This window comes from Corvus kubaryi, unplaced genomic scaffold (assembly GCF_017639235.1).
Source record: "Corvus kubaryi isolate FWS band 111438036 unplaced genomic scaffold, C.kubaryi_AGA036_p1.0 split1-131, whole genome shotgun sequence".
Classification (NCBI taxonomy): domain Eukaryota; kingdom Metazoa; phylum Chordata; class Aves; order Passeriformes; family Corvidae; genus Corvus; species Corvus kubaryi.
Genome location: NW_024582073.1, coordinates 13946271 through 13963948, shown reverse-complemented (window position 1 = coordinate 13963948; position 17678 = coordinate 13946271). Strand labels below are relative to the sequence as shown.

At 38.6% G+C, this 17678-nt stretch overlaps 2 protein-coding genes across 6 annotated transcripts in view; one reads left to right on the top strand and one right to left on the bottom strand.

Moving 5' to 3' along the window:
- Positions 1-936: 936 nt before the first annotated feature.
- On the top strand, positions 937-2449 carry SOD3 (superoxide dismutase 3). The gene is made up of 2 exons (XM_042053079.1): positions 937-1083; positions 1531-2449. The coding sequence occupies exon 2, from the start codon at positions 1548-1550 to the stop codon at positions 2271-2273; it is 726 nt and encodes a 241-aa protein (XP_041909013.1). The 5' UTR covers positions 937-1083; positions 1531-1547; the 3' UTR covers positions 2274-2449.
- A 686-nt stretch (positions 2450-3135) lies between these two features.
- The window catches only part of CCDC149 (coiled-coil domain containing 149), a 52390-nt gene continuing 37847 nt past the window's right edge, over positions 3136-17678 (bottom strand). For 2 of the 5 annotated variants that reach the window (XM_042053074.1, XM_042053078.1), the window contains exons 10-14: positions 16716-16792; positions 15329-15361; positions 11549-11656; positions 6689-7276; positions 3136-6063 (exon numbers count right to left, since the gene is read on the bottom strand). In XM_042053074.1, the coding sequence (XP_041909008.1) occupies positions 6690-7276; positions 11549-11656; positions 15329-15361; positions 16716-16792 (805 nt within the window). In that variant the 3' untranslated portion in view covers positions 3136-6063; position 6689. The remainder of the gene's footprint in view (positions 6064-6688; positions 7277-11548; positions 11657-15328; positions 15362-16715; positions 16793-17678) is intronic. The other 3 variants (XM_042053075.1, XM_042053076.1, XM_042053077.1) reach the window with 3 other exon arrangements.

Below are 17678 nucleotides of genomic sequence, written 5' to 3'. Positions count from 1 at the left end.
AAGCTGACAGTCCCATTCCTTACTCAGCTGGCAGAAGACTTGAACAGGGGAAAGGGATTTTCTTGCATTGAAAATTGTTCCAGAGTAATAAGAGCTACTCTTTTCTCTCTACAGAAATCTCACCCTGTTAAATTGATCTTGTGACACACAAATCCACATTTCAGCTACGACAGTGGGAAGTGCTGTAGGGAGGACAATGCCCCTGAGAGGAGAGCATTTCTTAGTTCATGGGATGATGAAACACGTGAACTCTCCATACTCCAAACAGCTTTTGAGCAATTCCTCTGCACCTCTGTCTGATGTTGTGCTGCCTCAGTACTGCTTACTGCTCCCTTAGGAAAGAAATCACTGCTAGTTTCAAAAAAAAAAAAAAAGAAAAAAGGAAAAGGAGCAGAAGGGCTGCAGAGGAGCAGGTATCTTGGTGAGTAAAGCAGCAGATACTAACTAACCCTAAAACTTCAGAGCAGCATCATTGACACATACCTCAACATCTACAGTTTAAACTCAGTTTCTAAATCCACAAATCCACTTTTGTACGCATCCATGTAGAACAGTTTATGTTGCTCAAGGACCAGTTTCCATTATGATTAATGCATAAAAATGCAAACCAGCTCCACACAACCAGCACACAAGCGAGCAAACTGCCCAACTGTGCCTTAATAAAAGCTTCTTCTTCTCCCCTCCCTGCCTGCTGAAGTTCACTTGTTTTAGATGAGAACATGAAGTCATCAAAAGGCAGATTAATTTCAAAGCTTCACAGCCTTTTCCCTTTTTTCCCCCCTTTTTTGAAATGCTCGTAAGGACCGAGAGCCAGACTAACAAACTCACCAAGAAAGGATAAAGCGTTCACCCTGCCCAAAACAAAAATGCCTGGAAGCTTCTCCCCCCCTTCCTTCTTCCCTCTGTCCCCGCCTCTCTCCCCTCCCACAGTTCTCCCGCCTCCCCTGAGCCAGCGTTACCTAATTTCTACACAAACACGCAGTTTCTATAAGCATCACCTTCAAGCAGCTCTGGCTTTCTGTCTGATCACATCTTGGTTTAGGGGAGCAGAGGTGAAGAGCTACTACTGAGGGGTTCTGCAAGGTAATCAACTTGTTGGATTTTTACTTTTCGTTTGTAATGCCTAACTAGTGGTTAAGTAGATGGACCAAGAAAAAACTCCTGGCAAACTGTCTTGCTGGAATTTGTTGAAGTAGAAAAGCCTCAGTACAAACTCAGAAATAGATTTAAAAACATTTTGGCTTGCTTGCTTCCTGCAGGGAAACAGAGGCAGTTTTTAAGATCAAGATCTAATTAAAAATATATAATCACTAAAATTTTAGTCTTGGGTGCCAGTTGTGCGTGTTTAAATACACACATGCATTCTGATTTAGTTTCAGTTCATACATTAGACAGGTTTAGCACGCAGCAGTCCACTGGGACCATGTCCCAGCTGTTTCACTCAGCTCCCCACCGGCTGTGTGTCTTTCTCTCCAGCCATACTGCTGCAAAATGCCCTGAATTCTTTGTACTTTCCTGTATCTTTTGCAGACTCTAAAATTGCCAAGATGCTTCTGATTCTTTCTCTGGTCACTGGGCTTGCCCTTTCTGCCTCTGGTGTCATGACAGACAAGGAAACTGATCCACGGCAGGAGTCATTGCATGAAATACAGAAACAAGTGAACGACCTCTGGCAGAATTTGCTCTACCCAGTAACACGTGGTAACGACACTGATGGGATGATTTATGCTACTTGTGAAATGAAGCCCAGCTCCAAAATAGATGCTGACAAGCCACAAGTGAGTGGACAAGTCTTATTCAAGCAGCATTACTCATACGGAAGATTGGAAGCCATTTTTTACTTGGATGGGTTTCCACTGGATAACAATCAATCTAGTAGAGCTATACACATCCACGAGCTTGGAGACCTCAGCAATGGCTGTGATTCTACAGGAGGACACTATAACCCTTTCAGAGTGAACCACCCCCGTCACCCAGGAGATTTTGGCAACTTTCTTCCTAAAGAAGGCAAAATCAGAAAATACAAAACAAACCTGTTTGCCACAATCTTTGGTCCATATTCCATCATGGGCAGATCTGTTGTGATCCATGAGCAGGAAGATGACATGGGCAAGGGCAATAATAAGGCCAGTTTGGAAAATGGAAATGCTGGGAAACGTCTGGCTTGCTGTGTGATTGGGATAAGCAACAAGAACTTGTGGGAAGAGAAACTGCCTGAGGTTATGGACAAGAAGAAGAGAGGGCTCAACAAAAGAGCATACAGCCAGGCTTAGGTGAAGTCCAAAACACCAGCTACAGCCTGCGCAGCCCAAAGTAACTCAGGCTGTGCCACTGCCCACTAAGATATATGGCTAAAGGATTTCCATTTGCTTGCTCCTGTATGAAATCCATATCACTTCTGTAGAGCTTTCTTTCTGTAAGCCCATCAATAAAACCAGCATCAACTCAACATTATGAGTGTTTTCTTGAAGAAAAAAGATTCCCTTTTATGCAGTTCGGGAGTTGAATGCATGTAAGAGTGCGGATGGATAGGGTACATGGGCTAAAGAATCTGTGTGCTGCAAGGACCTCTTAAGGGATCATTAGATACTAAAGGAAAAAAGTAAGAATTTGCCTCTCATTAGACCCTATTCTGTAGTTAGGCACCAACTTGAAAAGCAGAAAGGTCTCTATGCTGTTAATGGTGTTGGGTGTGGTGTTGCAAGACCTTGGTAGTGGACTTCCCCTAGAAATAAGGGAAAGTGCAGAAATTCCTGTGTTGAACTTCAGATCCATTATGTTATTCTACTTGTGTAAGTCTCCAGTTTGTGCTTGTCAGTAACAAAGTTATATACAACAGTTATAATGCTGCTTAGACAATGATGATAAAGTCAGCAGATCAGAGAGAAATATTTTCAAAGCAAAAAAATACTGGGTGTGTTATTTCATACAAAACTGTAGGAAGTAAATCAGTCAGCTTAGGCTGGGAAAAGTGACAGTGAAAAGATTTAAATAAGATTATTTTCAGACTTAAAATTCTCACTTAATAAGGCCTTACTTTTTAAATTTAACACATCTCAGTGGGAATATTAAAACACCACCCCATGGCTATCATTCATCTGATACTAAGAAGAGAAAAGGAAACAAGCAGGTAGAATATCAGGAAATGTTTTTATTAAAGATGACAAAATTTATTAATATCGTTTAACCATGTTGTGCTGTTGTGCTGTTAATCCAGGCAGCAACAAAAAAGTGGTTTGCAAATAAACTGCATAATTTAGAAAGCAAACTACAAAACAGAAGCTGGTAAACAAAATGCTATCTTTTAGAAATGTAGCAGATTTTCAACTTAATCTCAGTTAAGATTTTGAAATACATTCCTGAGCTCATAGGGATTAAAGAACTTCCACTGTCTTTCCTACACAAATTCCCATATGCTTAAAAATAGTCTCACTTAGAAAAGAAGCAGCATTCTAAAAGATGCTTCTTAATCTGTCATTTTCACACACTTATTTTACAAATTCAGTGAACATCGTTTTTCCAATAACCACAACATCATACTTTCAAATGAAGTCCTTCTCACAGATAATGCATGACTTCACTTTCATGTAAGACAACCTCCTTAAAATCAGTTTGTGAAATGCAGCTTCTCCATACTCCTGCCACAAAATGCCCTTCCCAGTTTGCTTCCCCAAAGCCCAAACACCAACATGGCTTACATGTCTGGTTGTGATTTCTGCACTGGCAAAGTAGTAGTAAAAGGGAACACAGGTCTTTAAAAAAAAACAAAACAAAACACAAGACAAAAAACACCACCCCTCCAAACCTAAGTTTGTGTTGAATCCACAAAAATCCACTAGTTAAATTTACTGGGAAAAAAATAATCATTGCTATAATAGCTCAACAATATCAATTAAAGCAATATACAAGGAAGATACTGACAACAATATTTAATTACTTATTACCTAGTGCAGCAACAATGTCTTACTTTTACAAGTCTCCTTGCTTTGAAGTCTTGTGTTCCTGGGAGAAGGCTAAAAATGTAGCTAGGATACACATTTGCTAGAGCAGAAAGGAGAGGGGCAGTATTGCAGCAGTGGCATCACACTGGAAATGACGTTTTCTGAGATCTGTGTATCTTACTGGACTTTAGCGATTGCAAAGATTTAAGAATGGCATCTAAGAGGGAGAATGGTGTGAGGACAATTACTAAGATGCCCTAATTGTTGGATTGTACATCAGTATGCTCTCACAGAAAAGATATACTGAAAACAATCAGCAAATGAGGCACTAAAAAGCTGGTGATGCAGCAATGCTTCAACCTTACACCATGCTCTTCATTAACTAATAGCATTAACTGGCTGTTAAGGGAGCATGAGAAAAATGCTCATTTGCACATCTCTGGGTCAGGAAAGACGGGACAGGGAAATAGTAAAAGACCCTCAACATTTCTGAGCTCAACTATATGAAATCTTGACCTTCTAACTTGCTTGCCTCCGTTCTGACTGCATTGATATTTAGCTCTGTGCAGGATCAGTCTGTGAAAGACGGAAAAAATACATCTCAAATAAAATGCTACTTCATGTGACATTTAGGCATTAGAGGGAAAAAGTCCTGCGCATTCTCCTGGAGATTTTAGTTCCTACAGCTATTTTTCTTCTGACTGTCACAAAAATGAGTCAGTAATGCAGTCAGTTGCAATTACTGGGAACAGCTTAACACTCTTTCAAACACTTTAAACTCTTCTTGGTTTTTTTTCAGGTAATGAGGAATTTTAACAGTGATCAGGATAACAAAATAAAAACTTTTCACTGCTTCATGTCCCTAATATGCTTAAATATTTATAGAACTTTCATTCCTAAGGACTGCTGCTTAACATTAGTGGAATGCTGCAATGTCCAATTACCCGTAAACACAAAGTAAACATATTTGAGGAGCACTGTAAGTATGGCTTTATATCCTGCAGACAGACACTAAAAGGGTTACACGAATGCACCTGCTAGGGAAAACACATGAGAGCAGAGACAAGCCACACTTTTCACCTTCCAACTATCATTGCTTATATTTATATGTAGTAATTTACATACAGCCTTTCTTCTGCTGAATACAAACCCTCCATGGACTCTAACACCTTGATTATGGCAGCACATGCTAGCTCATCTTACACATACAGGAGAGTTTGTCAGTACTGGTAATATAAACTCTCTTTATTCAGTAGCTGACAAGTGGGCTGTAAAAACTTGCAGCTGGCAGTTATTTGTCAAAGAAGTACTCAATCTGGGAGAGATTTTCCTTTTTATTAGTAGTATTTTATTAAATTTGCTTTAATTTTCTCTGATTGGTTTTAAGTTCTAGGAGTGAGAAATGAACATTTACAGACAATTAGGTCCCAAGCCAGCAGAAAAATTGCCTTGACGGCTGCTGGCCCATAGAAGCTTCACAGCTGCAGAGACTACTCCTTATGCTACAAACAGGAGAGGAAAGACCTGCCTCCTCTTCCCCAACAGCTGCTAACTTCAACATTAAGTATTCCCTCGTTGCTGCCTTCCTAGAAGCAGAGTGGCACAGCTCCAGCATCAGGACCAAGCTAGGGAATGACACAGAAGCTCCCTTTTCCCCAGTTATTATAGGAACATTTTTCTGTGATGAAACCTCTTCAAGAGAAGAAGTTTAACAAAGTGGCAACAATGCAAATAATCCCTCTATCATACCATAGACTGGTGAAATGAGGAGGAAAGGAAGAGTTATGCCTAATTCCAAACAATAAGAAAATAAAAAAGACACAGAATTCCTTTAGAAAGGAGAGCACAGATGGGGTAGGCTAAAATCTATCACCCATTAACTAAGCCCAAGGGCCCGTTCCAACTCCTGTAAGAAGAGGAATGCAATTCCAGAAATTGACAGAGCCAAGTAGTTGGTGAGGACATCACTGGTTCTCCTCTTGCTGTTTTCCTTGATTTGGAACAGCATTGCTGTTTCTCACGGTAAGACTTCTGGCTTCTCTGATGGTGTTTCCTTCAGAGCTTCATTAAATTGGGCTCTCAGCATCTGGTGAAATAACTCCCTTCATTTTCATGAGATGAGCTGGGAGAGGAAAGGAAAAATTTTGTCCAGTTGACAAAATATGAAGGTATAAATGTTTGTAATAAGAGAACTATATACACGCAGGGATGATTTTCAGAAACTTCCTGTAAGGGAATAGTGATCTTATTCTAAGGATATACTTACAGTCACTATGTGTAAAGAGAAACAGAACACAGTCTGAGAAAGAAGAAAAAGCTTGCAGCCTTAAGATGCTTCTCAATTTATCACTCCAAATTTTTCATCCTTGAGAGACACTTATTACCAATACAATACAGTCTAGCACTAGGACCATACATGTTACAGGAGCCTAGTGATAACAAGATAGATCATTATCACTGGCCTCTTTACTACACTAATGTAAATTACATCAATCCATATAGAAACTTCAAATCATTACAAAAAACCAACATCACTAAACTGCATCACTAATTCTTTCCCCTGGGTAATTTACAATTTTGGTACACTACAGTCAGAACTAACAAAAACCCATCTTTTTTAAAGAATTATTAACACTTCAGTGTAAAATAATCAACCCTACAGCACACTATTTCACTGATCATATCTGCAACAGCACAGACACTGCACAAGGATTACAGTGAGATGCTCAAGGGCCTGGATTTCATACCTCAAGCCAAACTGTTATCCAAATATTCACGGTTTTCAGCAGCATCAGATGGTTTCTTGTTTTCAGATTCAGAAAGCTCCTCAAAGCTGTTATTTGTGTCTGCAGTTGTAAGACTGAGCCCTCCGTGCCTTCCAGCGTCCTCAGTACGCACCACCACATCCATGGTGCTGTTATTTTGATCCCCTCTTTCATTTGGAGTTTCACAATCTCTCTCTGAGGTTTTGTCATTGTCTTTAAGGGCCTCAGTTTCACCTGTTCGTTCATTCTCAGAGTTTGAGGGATCTGTGGGGTCAGATGGATCAGGGCTGGAAAGTGGGAACTCTGCCTCTGATGAATCATTAAGCTCTGCTCCAACTCCCACATTCTGCTCCCTCACAGGAGCGCCTTCTCTTTTCCCTTCCAGTTCTGCAACTGCCAGTTTAATTATCTGACTTCCAAGCTTGTTTATGTCTTCTTCCTCAGAAGGTAGCTGGGGTAATGAAGGGTAAAAATGTTTATTTTGGTTTCTGTTATTTAAGTTTGTTCCCTCTGGAGCCAGGGACTCACTTGCAACAGCGTAAGTTTCATCACGTTCTCCCTTCTGTTCTGCTGAAAGAGAAATGGAACAGCAAGATACTCGAGTCAGTTGGAGGCATTTGTTAAATATCTGGTCTGAAGAATATTACTACCAGTGCTAGACCACAGAGATGTTTATTTCAATAAGGAATTTTTAAGAGTGCTTCCCTATCCCTCCCAGGTCTATTTCTTAGACAATAAACAATCAACACTAAGTTTCTTGCTGGATCTGGCCCTGTTTTGGATCCTGTCTTTTCCTAATACCAATAACTTTAAGAGTCAGACAATACCGTACAGTTGCTTGTAGAACAGCAAGGTCAGGCAAACTTTTTCAGAGGAATATCAACTCCAAGCAAGGTACTTAGCTATGGAAATTTTTGGCACGGTTTACCATTAATCCCCCCATCACTACCAGTTTCAGGGGTTAACACGAGCTCCACCTATTTGGAGCTTTTCACAGGCTTTCATCCAATAATGAAGTTTTGTTATTGGTCCTGCAACACATCTCCAAACATAGAAGATTATTTGAATTGAAAATAAGCTTGCGAAGTGAAGTAAGAAAACTTAGGAAATGCCAAAAATAAGTCTGCCTTGAAAGCTTAAAATGACTCTTGTCATGCAGATGTGTTACCTTTTAGTATATAAGAATTTACTCCATTCTCTCACAGGAATCCTGCCTCACACAAGGATGGGACTGCCTGGCTGCAGAGGACCAGCCTACTGTCTCTATCAGACCTGCATAATTTAGAATTTGGAAGGTACTGAGTGAATGAGAGCAGGGTTGCCATGAAGGGAACAGGCACTTTTACTGCTATCAATGAAGCTAGGAATTCAACTCTGAAGAGCTGGAATTTAAGTCTGTGGAAAAGGCAGGGATAAATTAACTTTCAAAAGGTGATCACCCACTGGATCTAAGACTCATTATCTAAGAAGTCAGCTGGAAAACTAGGAGCTTGATGTGCAGTACTGCTCTGCTTGTGCTGTACATCAAAGTGCTCCAAATGAGCCAAAATGTATGTACCTCAAACTAGCACTCGAAATTAGCAGGGACTCTGTGTTACTCTTTGCATGCCTCAGTTTCCTCCCTCTTAAAGTAGGATACCTCCAACCTTGCTGCAATGTTTTGAAGATAAATTGTCTCAAAGCACTATATCACCAGAGAAAAGTTCATAGAAGAACAGCACTGTTTTCTTCAGGGAATGCCTGAAACAGCTCCCAGGCAATACAGCAGGGACAAGGCATTCAACAATGGAGCAGAAAAACCCCGAATAGCTGTTCATTAGCAGCTGTGATGCTCAAGCACAATCCATCCCACGACACTATCCGCCCTGTGCATCGGATAAAGTGAGATTTGGTGGCACAAGACAGGCTTTAATTCCTATGATTGTACTCTGTCATTATGCATGTTCACACAGGAACTGTGCAGTAGATCCTACAAACATCCACCATCCAGCTTAACTGAAACAATGATAACATGTACAGATTAAAGGAGGCTTTGATGAGACCAAGGTAAGCAGATAGACTGGATTAAAAAAAGCCTGAAAAAGCCCTCTTACTGTCTACAGATCTAGATAGAGCAACACTTGATGCATTATAAAAAGTTCTGATGAAGAATAAATGTTCATTTAAAAGCTAAAAAGATTTCTTGGGTCAAACAGGCACCAAATATCAGTACTACTCTTTAAAAGACCATAACTGACCAATGTGACATGAGGCCTAATATATAACAATAAGTAAGAATTTCATTTCTATTCTGATTATCAACTGTTTTCACTCAACTGATCATTCAATTAATAGGAAAATAAGAGTGGTTTTGCTTTTATTTCAGTAATACTTTAAACCAAGAGCATACTTGTTTGATGAATGAAGGCAGATGAACACACTCCTATGTTCTTTCCAGTTGCCAAGGTCCCCCAGATTTTGGAGGTACATGGTGTATAGATGAAAAATTGCAGTATGCAGCAAGTTCCTAAAGCTCAACAGCAGTTATTCTCTGTGTAGAGCGGTACAAAAGGCACGAGTGTATCATTCTCATACAGATGCCAACTGCAGAGAAGTTGTATGACTTCAAGCACAGGGATATGCCCCACAGCTGAAAACACACTGCTTCCTTTCCAGGCTTTGAAGGCAAGATGGCAGCCTCAAAGATCCTTCAGAAAAAGCATCTGGAGCAGCAGAACAGGTTATTGTTGCTTCACCTACTGCTAGAAACTATGGTATCCCCTGCACAGCTCATCATAAATATGTGCTCATCTCTATCACCAAAAAGTTGGCCCAGTTTAATTATCACAGAAGTAACTTTTGTCTCAGTTTTCACTGCAGGTTATCAGATATATTGGGACACAGACAAGGGAAAACCCAAGCTGTTTGTGCAGGCAGAACAGTAATTTCTTTGCCTACTCCAGTTGAACGACAGAATTTCTGTGATTAACCTTGGTTCTCATTATGGTCATGGGACAGAGGAGGAAAGGAGGAGATGACCTTCTGAGAGCTGATTCTTCCTATGACTGCCACAAGTCTAATCCTTGTCTGTTTTTCCCTATCCAAGGCTGTTCTGCTCTTCTCTTCCCCTGCCTATCTTTCTGCTCCTGCTCTATATCCCTTTATTCTCACTGTGCCCATTTCTCATCCACCTTTCAATATTTTTTAATCACATCTTGCTTTCACTGCCAGCATTCCGATTCCTCACTCCTGTGCTCTGACCTCTGCTCAGCCACATGAAGGTCCCTTCCCACTCAGACTTCCATTGACTCTGTCAATCCCCATCTACTCTAGTGTTCCCACCACTTGAGAGTCCTGATCTTGGCCTTTCTTTCCTCTCTGCTCCACATTTTGTTCCTGCTAAGTTTACTTTATCTCGAAGGAATGGTGCATACAGAGTTTTACCAGCACTGGTGGCTGTGAATCATTGGTTTGTTTTTAGTAGATAATTTGTAAGTGAATCATGTAGAATGAGGTGGAAACTCCATACTGTTTCCTCAGGCTGGAAACCTTTTCCCTAGATTTCAAATTCCTATAGAGTAAATGCTTGCATATTTGAAAAAAACCCAAAAAAAACCATAAAAAAGACAAAAAAAGTCCACCAAGAACCCCACGTGGTCATCAGTATTTAACACAAAAAAGAAGTTATTTGGCTGTCTTAAAAAAAAATTCAGCTGACGTAGAAAACACAGCATGGAGAGCTACGGTTTGGCAGTGTTACAACGCAACAGCAACAGGGTCTGATGAGATGTGACAGGCAGATCAGACTGCCTGTCTGATGAGCCTGTAATCACAACTGTAATACCAGCCTCACCTAGGACAAATATGGAAACAAAAAAGCATAATGCCACCGAGTAAATACTTTCAGTAACTGCAGATTTAATTAAAAATCAACAATTAAGTAGGTAAAAGAATGAATATTTATGAGTTATTATTACTCACCAGAGAACTATTCATTACAGTTTCACTTGTTATTTTTAGCAAAAATATCAGCTGATCAAGATTATAAAAAAGATCAGTCTGGCTGTCACATATTATCAGAAAATGACATGGACTATAAAGTCAAAATTAAGCCACAATCTATTTAGTTTCAGGACTAAAAAATAAATTGTTTATGATGCTTCATGGTTAGCTGAGAAAGATCTAGGCATATCATAATGTTATGCCCATTAAAACCTTATCCAAATGCCAATAAGCAAATATAATAATCCATCTCCCATCCATTATGAAAAACTAAGGAAAAAAACATCAAGGTTATCAGCAATTGTCAAATAAAGTTAAGCTTGACTTTGAAGAGATGTTAACACTTGCTATTGGAGAAGGATTTTTAACAAAACACATGTAAGACAATAAAAAAACCAGTCAATTTCTCTGGGAAAATGAGTTGGGTATTTCAATTTATCTTGTGCAATCAGGAAGCCATTCATCTAGACATCACCTATAATGCAGGAAAGTGCTAAACCAGTTCCACAGACTGCTTCCTACTGTGCATTTTAACTGAAGGGGAAAGTGCAGGAATCCGTTAACTGTAACACAGATGGCATGAATAACTTCTCAGAGTATCAAGTTATCTGGCAGGAAAATTCTTTGAGGTGTAAGACCTGATCCCTAGCCCTGTGCAATCTATTCAATAGTAACTTTTCAGTTGTTTCTTTGCTATTGGTACCGGGACCATCTATCTGTTTTACTTGTGGATGATGTATTCAATCTCTGTGACCACTGAAACTTTGCCTTCTGCTATCCCAGCATGAAAATTTATTACATTTTATTTGGAAAGAAATGAGTGCTCAGCTCTCATCATGTTCTTACATTCCAGGTGCTCACCTTGTACTTCAGTTCTCTGTGGCTTATCAGCGAACGCTAACAACGGTGACCTGGACCGCTGTATCACAGGCAGGGTTGGGTCACTGAATGTTATCGTATCCTTCCCACCTGGAACAATCACAGTGTTAGAGCTGCTAGTTCACCAGTTACAACCATTGTGCACCAATGATATTCAAACATACCCTACAAATTTTTAACAATGTTATTGAAAAGTAGAGAACAGGAAAAGCATCACAAATGATCCTTTCACAGCACAGAAAAAAATACTCTGTACTGGAGCCAGAATATGCAAGGCAAAGGCAGAAAATGTGTATGTTTTTATCTGCAGTACTGAGTAAAGGCCAGATTTTGAAAGACCAGGTGCTGTATGCAGCAAATTGTATTAGCAATTAGTGTACAATTAAAAATATTAACAATCAGATCATACCAACGTAATGGATCACTTGCATACTATTACCAGCAAGTGTTCAGCAGTAACTCTTTACTCTCTATTATTCTGTCTCATGTGATACAAGCAGGTTCATCATTATGTAGCTTTACACTTCAGACTTACATATTATCCTGCAATGCTTCCTTAAAAAAAACCTAAAAACTTAGCATAACTAAGAGCTGAGGGAGCAAACAAGTACACATTGCTGGGGAACAGGAGAGATTTTAATCTGAAAATTCCAAAAACATTTCTGAACATTTTCATTTTAAACCAAATGGAAAAAGGCAATTTTCCAACTCTTTTGCAGACAAAATAGTACAAGAAACCCTTCATCTGAGGACTCTGCTGTAGATGCTTAGTCTTTACATATTTAAGCAATGCAGAAAGCAACACCTGCAGATCCTTTAGGAAGTCCTCCACTATTCAGGATGCTCATGTTTTTAGCGACTGACACTACCTTAAACCTAGAGTGGAAACGGCAGGAAATGTGCAAGATCAGCTAAGCGTGGTGTTTGTGTGGCCTCCAGAACAAGTGCCAACTGATAAGTAATGGCTGGGGAGGCAGCAAGATACTGCTCTATTTATCTCCATGAGAACCGACATTTATGTAACAACTGCTTCGCCCCTCTAAATCTGTTTGTATGTTTCACCTTAAGGCAACATCCTAAATCCAATCACCCATCCAAGACAAAAACTTTCAAGAGAGCACCAGGTCAGAAGATACCCAAAATAAATCTGACTCTGAGAAAGTTCTGGTGCAAACTAAGGAATAATGAAAGTCAAGCTGTTCCCATGGAGTCTAACTGGACTACTCCAATCCCTAACTCCTTTTAAAGGCACTGGCTGCAAATACCTTGATCCTGAAGGTAGTAATGATGTGTTTATACCCTTGCCATGTTGGGCAATACACTGCAGCAATATGAATGCAATTAATGCTTTTGAAGCATGGATCTTGTCAAACTTTGATCCCCCTGTCAAGTAAGCATCAGAATTCTGCCTTTGCCAGACCGGTAACAAAAACCAGTATTAACTAACAGCAGAGGATAACCCTACCACTATAAGACAAAATTAATTAAAAACATAAAAAAAGGCAAAACAACCAGTATTTCAAAATAAAAAAATCCAACCAGTATTTCAAAATGCAAAAGCTCCTAGATGAATGTACTTTCCTGTAACAGTGAAGGAATTTTGTGTTGGAAGAACTAAATCATACAGGGAACTCGTGGTATGAAAACACCCAACAGATGTTGTGAAAACACCCAACACACAGTCAGAAGCAGCCACATATCCAAAAAGATACAAAAGAATCCAACAGAGGAAGTAAAAAGATGATGAATAAAAAAATTGGGCAGAGGTTTTAATATGAAAGTAGAAAGCAGAGGCTTTTTTATTTATTTAATAAAAAAAGTAAAGCCTGAGCTGAAGTCCCTGAAGATTGCAAGACAAGCTTCAAAATAGGTACTTCTTGACTTCCAGCCAGCATTTACACGGTAAACACATTTACTTTCACATTTTTCTCTGAAAACCAGCCTGGTTACAGAAAATAAAGCTAAGCTCAGTATCCACACATCTTAACAATAGATGTGGCCCAAAGAGTCTGATGCATATTTATTTATTACCAGTGATTCACATCCATTCATGAAGGAGGCACATAGGGGTACTGCTGCACTACATTATGTGAATCGTGATCTGAAGCTGGATTACACACAATGAACTTCAACTAGCTGCTGTGTAAGCTCAATTTCATAACTTACATAGCTTCATGTTCCTCTAATGAATTTTTCAAGGACTATAGTGAAAAGTATACAGATCTCAAAAAACATATAAATTTTCAGTAGTAAATTTTTCATTTTCTTCTCCAGGGTTGGGTATTCTCTTATAACCTCTGCTGCACCCTATGCCACTGTAACTGGCTACAGCCACAGCAGCTGCAGAGCCCATTAATTCTGCCTTGCCTCTGCTCCATGCTGATTACTTCAGGGCAAGAGGCAGCACCGAAACTCTCTTATCATCCCACACAGAAAAAGGCTGAGTCATGGTTGGCTCTTTCTTGGACTTTTTCTGTGGAAATCTGGAATTTTCAGGAAATGATAGATTTAAAAATAATACAGAATTACTTATCTGAATGTCTAGTGACATAAAATTGCAAAAAGAATAAGATGGTGTTTATTATGTACTATGATTGAATACATTTAACTTGTGTGCATATTTCAACCACAATGTAGCCAAAACAAAGCAAAGAATTAAATACTTTTGTGAACATCACATTCCCTGCTTCCTTCTCAAGGGAAGTAGGATCATAAGAAGAAATTCAAAAGTCAAATCTATGCCCAAACTTGCTTTCTTTTCAGCAATGAAAACGAATCTCTCAAGAGATTCATTTAACTAAAGCCCATTTCCTAAGCAGGGCAATATAAAATCTGGTAGGCAGAACTTCCACAGAAAATGAATTATGTTACTGATTTCACCTTTTCAAAATCTAAATACGCACTTCCTCTTGATTAGTTCATTCCTGGCTTTCTCAAAAAGTAGATGACAAATATGTCACCTAGCAAAAAACCACAGGCATTCAAGATCTTTCTTCAATAGGATCAAGTATATTAACAGCATTTGGAAGATATTATTATCATGGTGACAGTGGATGTTATAAATGTTATATAAACAATGATGACTAAGTAGGAACATTAACTTCAGATTAAAACCCTGCAATTTATAATGTGCATTTCCTTCACTGCTAGAATGAACATCAGCTTTTATCTGCATTTTTTTTCCAATGACAAAAAATTCCACTCACAACCAAATAATATCTTTTCACTCTGGATTTAAGACTGACTAGATGAGATACTCTCCGTGTTCTGCTCCTCACCCAAGCCAACATTCAGCTGCAGAATCCATTGTGGTATTCCCACACTGTTTGTTCCACACTGCTGTTTTATGGAGCGGAAGCTTTACACGCTCTGAAAAGAAAACTGGTGACCCACCAGGTGTTGCAATGCTCTTTTTGACCACCTCAGGATTAGAGTGCCCTTGGAAACAAAGTGCACTCTTGATTTAAAAGGCAAGGAAAAAAATCAGCAAAACCTCAGGGCTCAACAGGACTCACAATCCAGTGTAAAATTCCTTTAGGAGTATTAAAGATCATCCTCTCTTACTATTTCCCTTAATGCAAATGAACTTTCATGTAGAGCAGCCTCTATTTCTCCTGTGATCATCTAACTCATTCGACTGAACATCTTATTCTGCTGGATACAAAAATGTTCAGATGACATTTCCATTTATTTACATGCAATGATAATATTTAACATACTGCTAAGATCAGTTACTAAAAATATACATTAAGCAGAACCTACTCCCAAATCCCACTGAGACATTGTAGCTCAGGCCTTCAGGCAGCAAAAGAAAGGAAGGAAAGAGACAGTTGTTATTGTATAAACATTAATTCGATGTTTTACCTACACAGGTCAATACGGTGCAAGAAGTTCCCATTTCCATTTTTTAAAATACATTTTGCAAACATGAGAAATGCTGCATTTTAATGGAACACTAGTTTTGAAAAACAAAACAAAACAAACAAACCCCTACAGTACCTTGAACTGGTGAGTTTGAGAGACATGTTTGTAGTAATGTACTAAACTGGATTAGCAAGGTCTTAGACAAACATTTCACCTTCATCTCTTGGAGACCATGGGCAGCGACAAATGCACTAAGTACACTACACATTAGGTGACTAACTGTGGAATAATCCATGGAAACAGATTTGGACCTCTGGTTCTGGAAAGAGTCAAGCAGGACTGACAGTGCCCAAACAGGCAAGCTGAAGTGGAAACACACCACATCAGCCCAAACAGCTGAACAGCACAGCTTTGTTACAAGGGCTCTTCAGCCCTGTCAAATGTTTTCTTCTACATGTAAAGGTTAGGTGGAAAAAACAGAGCCGAAAAAGTAGAAGCCTAAACCACTCTCTCCCACTCTTACTAGCACTCATAGGAACCTGTAAACAACAAAGCCTAATGATGCAAACACCACCAACAAAGTAGCATAATTTACAGTGGTTACAAAAGACACTATTAGGTGCAATGGGAAGAAAAAAAGCAAAAAATTAATGTAAATTAAATATTGCACATTTTCCTAACGACGACGTCTATTAGGAAGCAGATTAATCTCCCATTACTTGAGTAATTCAAGACCAAATACAATACTTAAGACACTACAGGGAACAAGCCTGTTCTGGACAGATGGACTAAAAAATTTAGCACCCTTTAAATTTCCAGTTTCTAGGAGTTTATGATTCTACCAAAAAGCATTTTAAAAACACTAAAAAAAAAAAAAAAAAAAAAAGGAAGTTACAAGAAGTACAAAATCAGTAAATAAAATTGGTTGAAAAACATAATGGCCAATAACCTGTGCATAATTTTATGCAATGTTTAAATAAAATAGTTCACTTTTTTTTTTGCCTGCTGTCTATGGAAATAATTTGATTACTTCAATATTTAAACATTTCTTTTTCAGCACTTCTCATCTTATTTTCAACATATATTTGACTTAAGAGTTTACAAAGTCTAGTGATTTTTGCTTTTCACTTAACATTTATTAGATCTTTCTAATTTTGCAAATGTGCTGAATAGAACATTCACAAAATAAGTGTCATTAAAAAAAATTACAGCCAAATTTCTCTTAAATGCAAACATACCCTTGGAAACAAAATAATGCAAGCTATTCTCTTGAATTTTTACTAACCTGGAAGACTCCATAAGCCAGCGATTTCCAAAGTCCTTAATTTCTTTTCTAGTTCGGCCACTCGATTACCTAGAATTCTTTGGAAAAAGAATAGTTGTTATATCAAGGTAACCAAAGCCCAATTGCTTATATGACTGCAGTTGAATTTTTAAATTGTTACTTAACTAGTGCAGTAAAGCTGTGTACAGTCATCTCTTTTCACTAACAACAATGGACAACCTCCCCCAGAGTTAAAAGAAAATTAAATATATTTGCCTAATCTATCCCATGCTTTTAAAAAAGCAAAAGGCCTAAGATGTACTGGACATTCAACCTTTGCAGTAAAGATGAAGAAAAGCAACTCACAATATTTCTATCTTCTTGCCTGCAAATACCACTTTACTTTCTTCATAGCTAAAACCAGAAAGTAAAAGCTACAAAGACAAAATATGGAAAACTCAAGACAGCATCTAGATTGATTTTGAAGTTCCAAGACACAATTTTTGCTAGTCCTTTATTCAGGGAGTTTTCTCTATCACTAAAATTGCTTAAAATGGCAAAGAATATTTTTTCTACTACACCTTTTCTTTTTAAGCATTGAACTGCTTTCTACTTAACTAAAAAGCTTCAAGGTCTTTAGTGCCTTTATCACCCACTCTTAGTTTTCACTGCATTTCTTCGGTCATCTCTTCTTTTGTATCTGATTTCATACACAAATACTATTTGCAGTTAGCTCTCCTGCAGGATTTAACTTTTGGTCTTAATTCTCTCCCCGGATCAAATGAGAGATTTCTATCTTGCAAAGAAAGCTCTTTTCTCCAATGAATTTTTGTAAGTGTTTCACAGGCACAGCAAGTCTGCTAGAGTCAAAAGTCTTTAAATAAATCCCAAACAATACTCAGTAGAGTGAGAAACCTAGACAAGGCAGCAATTCTAAACATGACAGCAGAGATTATAGACAGCAAGTTTTACTCATCAAATTAC

Coding starts and splice junctions, on each gene's coding strand:
- SOD3 (XM_042053079.1), top strand. CDS start 1,548: ATGCTTCTGATTCTTTCTCTGGTCACTGGGCTTGCCCTTTCTGCCTCT.